At 41.2% G+C, this 9,931-nt stretch overlaps 1 protein-coding gene across 1 annotated transcript in view; it reads right to left on the bottom strand.

The window, feature by feature from the left end:
- Window positions 1-259: 259 nt before the first annotated feature.
- Window positions 260-9,931, bottom strand: part of SLCO5A1 (solute carrier organic anion transporter family member 5A1) — a 157,378-nt gene continuing 147,706 nt past the window's right edge. The window contains exons 8-11 of the mRNA XM_017872744.1: window positions 7,738-7,979; window positions 6,274-6,288; window positions 4,963-5,001; window positions 260-1,280 (exon numbers count right to left, since the gene is read on the bottom strand). Of these exons, the coding sequence (XP_017728233.1) occupies window positions 794-1,280; window positions 4,963-5,001; window positions 6,274-6,288; window positions 7,738-7,979 (783 nt within the window). The 3' untranslated portion in view covers window positions 260-793. The remainder of the gene's footprint in view (window positions 1,281-4,962; window positions 5,002-6,273; window positions 6,289-7,737; window positions 7,980-9,931) is intronic.

Below are 9,931 nucleotides of genomic sequence, written 5' to 3'. Positions count from 1 at the left end.
TTTAGCACACTATTTTTAAAGCCCCTTACAAAAGAATACTGGAGTTGATATTTAAGCTATCAGATTTATGATTCAGCAGCCTCTTTATCTTAGGATGGGGCAGGCAGGCTAAAAGAGAATGTGCCCTCTGACCTGAAGTAGCTGTTCCTTCTATCACACTATGCCTATGGTTCCTGTGAAGCATCTGACAAATTCTACCTGATTTATAACTCTGCTATGGCTTAAAATGCTATAAACAGTACTGGATGGAAAGTTCAGCTTCCTCTTTTCAGAAACATATCTGCTTTATTCTGTGAAAGTAAACGTAACATGCTGCACATACATTTTTCCAATCAAATTGCATAGTTGAGACAAATTCATTTGTGCTTTGTAGCAGAACTCACAGTAGGTGTTCATATCTAAAAACTTTGATTTGGAAATGCCAAGTCCTGGGCAAGCTCACCTTTGTGTGGAGCGTTAGTTAATGATATGCACCGCCATTCCCCTTCCCATGATTTTGTTAACCGTGTACCTCAGCCTATACCGTAGGGGAGCATGAGCTTTAAATTAACACAACGGAAACGGGAACAAATCTAGCTGAACTTCTCCTTCTTGGAGAGAAGCGGGGAAAGGCTCTCAGTCTTGTTGAGGTATCCAGCCCTCAATGAATAGCGGCTGTGTTTCTGAGTTTTGTTGGTTTGAGGACTGTGTCTGTAGAGGTTAAAAAAAGAAATAAAGAAAAGAAGGCACGGTTGTTTCTCAAGTCGCCATTTTCAACTCAACCAACAAAACTAAATTCTTCCATTTTCAAGCTTCAGGAGGGCGGCTCCAGGGCAGCTGGGCTCTCTTCCAGCCCCGGGTCCGCAGCGGAACTTATTGCTTCTGGGAAGGGCCCCGGGTAGGTCTGTGCTGCGCACTGGATCCCTTTTTGCAGACCAGTCTCTTCGTGGAATTCTCCCTGGGTGCTGAAAGCTGGGCAAGATCTAGTCCGGGCACTGTCGGGGTGGCCCACTCTCTCACTCACGGTGCTCAGGGGGAATTCTCTCCACCTCCGCCTCTGGAGTCCATCCTCCTTGTATTTTATGGAGTACCAGGCCAGAAAAATAAAAATAAAGCCAACGAATTTGAGGCCGGCCGCCAAACCAAAATACACAAAACGAAACGACGTCACGTTGTACTCCCAGCAAGAACCCTGCACGCCACACTCCTGTTGCCAGAGCATGCAGGTGGTGTCAATGACTGCTCCAAAGTAGATTGGAGTAGGAATGTATGCTAGAGAGGGAAAGAAGAAAATACGAAGACTTAGCACGTCTTACAAGGGAGAACAGATTTGTAAATTAGCAAGGTACTTGTGTGCTCTAAAACTAGTTGATGGGCGAGATTTTCTTATGTTACCAGATTTTTTTAAAGACACATCACATTTTATCACAATATATTTATCATAAAAGCATTCGCTATTTGATAAACATTTAAAATCGAGTTTGCCACCCAGAATGCACTGTTGCTTTTTACGATCAAATGAACATGTTGTACACTTTAAGTAGATACAATTTTATTTGTCAATTATACCTCAATAAAGCTGAAAACAGGGATATTGCTAAAAATACAATTAGAGAATACTTTTAAACCTAAAAATCGGATTTTGTCATTAAGTATTCAACAGGCTACACTAGAACCCTTTATTACCCACCGAAATTCAATACACTTAGTTCTTGTGGGTTGGGCACTAGTCTTTGGATGCAGGAAGAGTACGAGAAAAGCAGCAGCTCCTGTGAGTCAAACACCACATAAAATGGCAACTTTATAAAAGCACTTATAAATCCAAGAAATTATATATATAAAGGAACTTTATTATGGCATAAATTTCATCCTTGAAGTTTATGAAACATCTGAGATGAATAGTAGCTTCGTCGTCTGGGCTATGACATAGACACTTCCTTAATTCAATGAGAAAAAAAAGTCTGCCTAGTACATAGACTCCTTCATCACATGCTACTCCCTTTGCCAGAATGTTCCCCCAACTCATTCACCTTGCAAATATCTATGCTCCCTTTAAATTCCTGACTTACTCAGATGCCATCATATTCTCACTGCATTTTGTATCTACCTCCATTTTATTAACTATCACATAGTATTTTAAATGTTTGCAAATCTGTCACTCCATAAGCTTCTTCAAGGCAGAGGCCATGCTTTTTATTCTTTGCATCCCAAAGACCTCAGTAAAAATTTACAGAAGATAGGAGAGAAGAGGGAGGAAGGAATAAAAGAGAGAAAGAAGGAAGGGAGCCAGGAAGACAGAAAGGAAGGCAGAGAGGATAGGTGGGCTGATAATCCAGGAAGCTGTGAATGATACATTTTCAATAAGTTGTTTTTATTTAAAATAAAGTCTATTGGTTTAATTTTAATAATTATTAAAGTTTCTTTTCATTAACTCCTTTTACTGGCTTCGGAATTTGGGGGGGAAAATGCAAAAACTGGCCCTATGTTGGGCCACCACTAGACTTTTTCACACAATCCAATAGAAGTTATAAAATAAAGCTTGAATTTAAAATAACACATGGCCTGAAATGTTCTACCCCCACTTATATCTTGAGAATGGGCTGTATTTGGCCATACAGCTGTGCACTACAGCTTTGACCTCTAACAATCATATCAAAAATTACCCCAAACTCCATGAGCATCAGAAAAGAGGGGCAACAGCCTCCCACGAAAAAAACATTACTTTTTCTGGCCACGGCATGGCTGACTCACATCGTAATCCAGAATTTGGGGGGAGGGCCAAAGCGAGGAGTGAATCACCCTGAGGGTCAAAGGACTGAAGACCAAGCACCAGGACCAAACATGGTGAAAACCATCTAATACTAAAAAAAAAAAAACAAAAAAAAAGAAGCAAAATTAGCCCAGGCATGTGCGCAAATGCCATGCTACAATCCCCAAAGCTATCTTGGGAGGACTGAGGCAGGGAGAAAACACTTGAAAACACGAGGCCGAGATGGTTGCAGTGAGCTGAGATTGTTGCCCCCACTGACCCTCCGCCTGGGCAAACAGGAGCAAGGAACCTCTGTCTCAAAAAAAAAAAAAAAACTACACATAACAACACATAAAAATATATATCATAGACTATGTATGTGATGATGAATATATATCATATGTGTGTGCGATGCTAAAAATCAGTAACAATTTTAATAATATCTTTCTGTATTCAAATATTCCTCTAAGTTGGGGTTTAACAATCTCCTATATTCTAAAATAATACTGGGTTTAACTTTTTAACAAGAACTCAAAGACAAGATTTTGATTTGTTTTTTTTTTTTTTTCTAGGACGAGTTTTGCTCTTGTTGCCGGCTGGAGTACAGGTGGCGCTCTACTTGGGCTCACTGCAACCTCTACCCTCCCAGGTCAAGGCAATTCTCCTTGCCTCAGGCGCCTCACCTGAATAAGGTGGGATTAAGGCACGGCCCACCACACCCAGGCTACTTTCTTTGTATTTCTTAGTAGGAGGATTAGGATAATTCATCAATGTTGGCCAGGCTGGTCTCAAGAACTCCTGACCTCAGCGTGAATCCACCCTGCCTTCGGACCTACCCAAAAGTGCACGGGATTAAAGCGGTGAGGCACTGCACCCAGGGGCCTAAAGCAGACTTTTAATCAACCTATATCTGGGGTGCGGTCAGGATTTCCTTTAAACCAGCATCGCGCTTTTTAAAAATGGTACCCTCAAAGTCTTATTAGCTACCAAAAACAACAAAACAAAACCAAAAACAGCCACTCTCACATGCGAACTAGAAGCATTATCCTCCTTGGGGGCTTATTGAAAAAAGCAGCTTATTTTTTGGCGACTCGGGCCATCAACAAACAACATACGACAAATGGCGCAATCGACCACAGAGGCAACGGGATTAGTCGCTTTAGGGGCCGTCAGAAGGATGCCCTTATTTTAACATTACCTCTCAAAAACTGAAATAAAGAAATTTGAATCAAAAACCCCAATTTTTTTTGTCGCTTGTAGACTAATGAACACTGATTCACTGAGGGAGAAAATAACAGCTGAAGAGAACAATGACAGGGACTGCCCAGGTCGCTTAGAAAGAAAGAAGATTATAAAAGGAAAAATAATTTCCTTGGAAGACAAGCGGATTATCAAATTAAAAATAGCATTTAATTGATTCAAAGGAACGCATTGCATGTTTACATGCCTCTATTCTCGCCATTGCTCGTTCAAGAACTCACAGAGCTGCTGTGGCACATGTTTGTTAAAAATAAGACCCGGTATAGCGCGGTGCCCCAGAAAACTGTACTCTGTGGTTTTGTCCATGGGGCACAGCCACCACTGCAGCCTTCGTCTTTCGTGAGTAAGTAAAGAGCTTATAAGGCACCCAGTCCCTTATAATGTCACTTTGGGGGGCACCTTTTCTTCATTCCCTTTCTAAAGTTTTTTATTATTTCTGCAGAAAATCCATGATAGGATCCTCTTGTTTAGTCCAGACATAACAAATTAACCGATAAATGAAGTAAGAATGAAAAAGCTTGGCGCAGCGATACAAGACCCCGGATCTTTCTATCTGCCTTTCATAGTAAAAAGCGAATCAAAGGGGGTCAGAATGCCTTAGGATTAAGGAATCCATTGGACAAATTGTTTGAATTTCCTAGCTTCTTACTGTGCAAAACGTTGGGGAATCTTGTGGTTCCAAGTTTATGCTTCAAATGGAAAGAAACTTAACCCTAACGCTGGTTTTGTTTTGTTTCATCGAAACAACAGAAACCTGCACGCTTCTAAGTATACAATCAGAACAATAGGGAAGTTGTAGCCCTCAACAACCTGGTAAAAATACATCTCCTAAATAGCAGATAATAAATAGACGTCTGACTGCCAAATTTACCACCACCGCCACGCGAAAATATGGCACATCTGCAAGACAGAACTAAGAGAGAGAACACACTTGGACAAATTTCAGGGAACCATACCAAGCTGTTCGCAACAACAACAAAAACTGCATTCCCGAAGTGGCAAAAGGGTCTCTCCTCCAATTCGCTTCTACGCGGGACCCTGCAGGTGAAGGGGAAAGGAAAGGAAATGTTATATATAAAATGATCAGCCCAAGAAAATGATGGTTCAAATCAAGTCAGCTTATGTAGCAGGCCAGGGAACAATAAAGAGATAACCATGCCAAAATATTAATCTCACTCTTCATTATCCTAACAATAGCCACATAAGATTGCCTGGCTGCGCCTAATCACCTGAATAAGATGTTCCCGCAATGCAGGACACCAAAGAACTGCTGACTAAACTGGCCTAACCTTTTCTAGCCATAACATACTCTTGGTGGCACAGGTTACAGAAGGGCTCTTGCTGAAAGAGCTGAAATGCCCCTGCTAACTGAGCTCTCCAAAAATCAGGATCCTGTTTTTTTTTTTCTAATTTATAGAATTTCATCCTAAATACTGTGGGGAGTTTTTTGTTTTCATTTTTGTTTTTTTGCGTGTGTGCCTGCATCTTCCAGAGTGGTAGATGTGTACATTGAAAATTACTCCAATAATTCTTCCAAAACAGGAAGAAAAAAGAGTAACGAATAAAAGTATATTCAAAAAATGTATAAGAAACAAGTCAAACTTCAGAAGAAGCATAAGCCTTCCAACCACGTCTTTTTTTCTTTTTTAAAAACTTACACTCCAAGTTATTCCCATGTGGCAGGAAGATTGGAGTCTACCGGTTTTGTAATTAGCAAAGATTAAAGGGTTCCTTTTCTGAAATTTTAGGTTAGAAGCCAGCTGGCTATTTGCCATGTATGAACACTAAAGGAAAAAGTAGCCTATGGGTTATTTAATATCTCTTGAGGAATTAAGGTGCAAAGAATGAGATTATTTGAGTAAATTTATGAATGATTCATATGTCTTTTTAAATGCTGCAATACCTTATCCTCTCCATCGCATACCCATGAGAGTATGGTATATAATGGGAACTTTCCCAAGACTAGTGCCCTTGTCACCTTTTCCCTAATTTCTTTATTTCTCGTAGCAATTTGCAAAGTGCTGCACACAAGTTGTTATTCCATAAATATCTGCTGCTGGAAGAAATGAGTAAACAAACGAGTGGGCCTTTCATGCACCACTATCTGGCTGTCAAGGAACAGCTTTGCTTGGAAATGCCTGATTCAGCACCCAGTGGGAAAGAAGCCAGAATACGCCTGGTGCAGCCCACTGCCCTTGCTAAGCAATGACATCTCAGCAGGCGCTTCCTGCAAGGTGCCCAGCATTGTGGCATCTGAGGAGCCTCGAGGAAGAGTAAGAACTGACTCCCTTTCTTCACTCCTTCCCTGCACTGCACCCCCTAATGCCCCTGAAGCTGCCCAGACCCATGGGTGTGCTCTTCTGGCTTCACCAGTTCCTTTGTCCACTGCAGTCCTTACTGCAAATATCAACACACCGATGTGAATGCATCAGTGTGGCAGGCCTCCATAACAACTGTTTCAGTACTGGCTGAGTGGTTAAGTTAAATATTAAAAGCCAGTGCCCTTATACAAATGCTGGAATGTAACAAAAGCCCACCAAGAGTTTTGCCTAGGTCTTTCCTGGGACTTAAAGCATGACAAAACAATGAAGGAATTCTTAAGAGGATCCATTTAGGATTAAACAAGTTTTATTGGGGTCTGCAAAACTCCCTAGGCCTCCACAAACAAGTTTATTGGGGGTCTGAAGGAACTCCCCAAACCTCCGTGATTTAGCAGGAGATAAGATAAGGGTAATCACCTCAGCACCTGGACCCATTTAGATTAAGTAAACTTACTGAGACTCCAGAAGAAGGTCTTCAAGATTCAGACCTTGGTTATAGGTTAAAAGAAATTAATCACTTATGTCTTTAAATGAATGCACACTTACACATAGACAGAGAGCTTAGAATGTATATAAGCTCTAATAAACTTCGTAATTTTGAGTTGGTCTGGTGATAATTTCCAGGCCTTCTCCCTGTAACTGGTTACAGAAATAAAAACTCTCTTTCTTCCCAGTTCATCTGGATCTCATTATTGCACTGCAAAAAATAGCAGCCCAACCCTCATTTTGGTTCAGGAACATCAGTGCCAACATTTTTAATAGGAAAAAAGTAGCTTCTGTGTTCTCTTATCAACAAAAAATCCAAACAAGACATGGCAAAGAAAGCACAGCCTGAAAAACTAAAAAAAAAAAGAAAAGAGAGAGAGAGAGAAATCACATTTCCCAATATGCCCTTTTCTTGACTCAACTCTGAAATTTTGTATGATAGTGAAATTAATGAACTCAGCATTTCAAATTGCAAGCCCAGCATAAATCACCACTGATCCCGAAGGTAGTAACTATCTATAAGGTTGAAGATAATAGCCTTTGCTGTATGCACGATTTAGCAACTTTCCCAAATTACTCCTGCCCTCCTCTGGGGTCCAGCTTCTCATAGCTCACAGAGTGATGACTTTCAACTGCTGAAGTTGAACCTCATAGGGCAGAGACTTCAGGAATCAAAAACATCAAAAGAAGTTTCGTTATACATTAAGAATATAACCCAATTGAATAAAAGAACCTTCCAAAGTATGGAATGTTACAACCTTCCTTTCCCTTCCCAAAAGGGAAAAATCCCTCTTAAGTTCACCCGGCAAATATCTGAGCGTCCTCCTGCACATGCTAATTTTGCTTTGCTCTACGATTTACCACATAAGCCCCTTCTCTGGATTATGTGCTCTGGAAATTCTAAGTACAGAACCCACCCCGGAAGTTGAATGCTCTTCTCACCTAAGTGTTACTATGATGGCCGATGGTTGGGCACAAGCTGTGATGAAGGTGACTATGAAAAGAAAAACTAAGAATGGGATAAGGGTATTGCAGGTCCGTTTACATTTTCCAGACACAGCATAGCCATTCTCATTGAGATAAGTCTTGACAATAACCACACGGAGCTGACTGCGCTGTCCCACGGTGGGCGGAGTGATCACTTGTCGACTTTGGACACAGGTGCATTCTGTATAATTCCGTATCTAAGTGAGCAAAATAAAGATCAGTTGTGTGCCCCTCAAAAGCTAATGGGGCATAGGAATATTAAGACAAAGTTAAGTAAAAGCACTCTAAAATAGCTCGAATATTTTTTAAAACACAAAATATTTCATTGAAAGTAACTTCATCATTGATAACAGTAAGGATCTCAAGTGTGTGTCTAACAGAACCAAAGTCTGCTGGTCAAAATTGTTTAAACCTAAACTTTCCTAAGAAGCTTTCAACATTCAATACCATTCACATTCCGCAGACTCATTTTTGTCAACATTATATTCTGCCTCAATTGCTGTTAACTCTTGGGCTCTCCAAATAGAGAAGCCCCTCAAAAACCAGAATCAAACCTTATTTTTCTTTGTGCTTACAGAGCACCTAGCACAACTCTGGGCACACAGGGGGCCCTAAAGTAAACATCTATTAAATGCAGAGAATTCATAATGCAACCGTGATGACTTCAGCACCAATAATAGTAAACATCTCATTGGTGTTCCATTTTCTTTTCTTTTTCAACTTTTATTTTAGATTCAGGGGGTACATGTGCAGGTTTGTTACATGGGTCTATTGCGTGATGCTGAGGTTTGGTGTACAGATGATCCCATCACCCAAGTCATGAGCATAGTTCCCAACAGGTAGTTTTTCACACCTTCCTCCCCACCTCCCCCGCTAGTAAGTCTCCAGTATCTATTGTTTCCGTCTTTGTGTCCGTGAGTACCCAATGTTTAGCTCCCACTCTAAGTGAGAACATGTAGTGTTTGGTTTTCTGTTCCTGCATTAATTCACTTAGGATAATGGCCTCCAGCTGCATCCATGTTGCTGCCAAGGTCATGATTTTATTCTCTTTTATGGCTGTGCAGTACTCCATGGTGTATATCATCACATTTGCTTTATCAAATTCATCACCGATGAGCACCTAAGTCGATTCCATGTCTTTACTCTTGTGTATAGTGCTGTGATGAACATACAAGTGCATGTGTCTTTTTGGTAGAATGATTTGTTTTCTTTTGGATCCATACCCAGGAATGAGATTTGAGAAATCTCCGAACTGCTTTCCATAGTGGCTAAGTTAATGTACATTCTGGTGCTTCCATTTTAAACATCTTCTTAGTCCCTATAATTAGCTGGTGCCCTACTCCCTACAGAAGAGCAACCAGCTCCATGGATGGAACTTGACTGCCACAGCCCCCATCCAGTACTGCTCCTGGACTCTGACAGAGTCACACTAAATGGACACCAGCTGAGCTGGCCTTCATTGCAACCTTGAATACCTGAAGCAGTGGTAAGAATAAGTATGGAGATGGGGCACTGTTTGGCTGCCATGCTCAAAAGACTGCTGGCATTTTTTAAAGGATGAGCACTCACTCTCAAGGAAGGACTTAGCCACCAGGAGAACAGATCTCACCCTTTCAACATGGCGACACAGTGGAGCTCACCAGTTATATGATGGGGAACAAACAACAGGAATTCTCAATTTATCAATGCAGTTTAAAACTCAGACATCAAAAACAATATCCCTAAAACATTCAGTGGATGGTATAATCCCTTATCACCTGCACAGAACAAGCACATGCATTTTAACCTTTTAGTGAAAGCAACTTCCTACAATCTGTTCTTCACAGAGAATCAAACCGTGCTCAATAAGAAACTGAGTAGAGGCCAGGTGCTGTGGCTCAAGCCTATAATCCCAGCACTTTGGGAGGCCGAGGCACATGGATTACCTGAGGTTGGGAGTTCAAGACCAGCCTGACCAACATGAAGAAACCCCGTCTCTACTAAAAATACAAAATTAGCCAGGCGTGGTGGCACGTGCCTGTAATCCCAGCTATTAGGGAGGCTGAGGCAGGAGGATCGCTTGAACCTGGGAGGCGGAGGTTGCAGTGAGCTGAGATCATGCCATTGCACTCCAGCCTGGACAACAAGAGCGAAACTCCATCTCAAAAAA

This window comes from Rhinopithecus bieti, unplaced genomic scaffold (genome assembly GCF_001698545.2).
Source record: "Rhinopithecus bieti isolate Rb0 unplaced genomic scaffold, ASM169854v2 scaffold_6536, whole genome shotgun sequence".
Classification (NCBI taxonomy): Eukaryota; Metazoa; Chordata; class Mammalia; order Primates; family Cercopithecidae; genus Rhinopithecus; species Rhinopithecus bieti.
The sequence above is the reverse complement of the archived record's forward strand: the minus strand, read 5'-3'. Positions and strand labels throughout refer to the sequence as shown.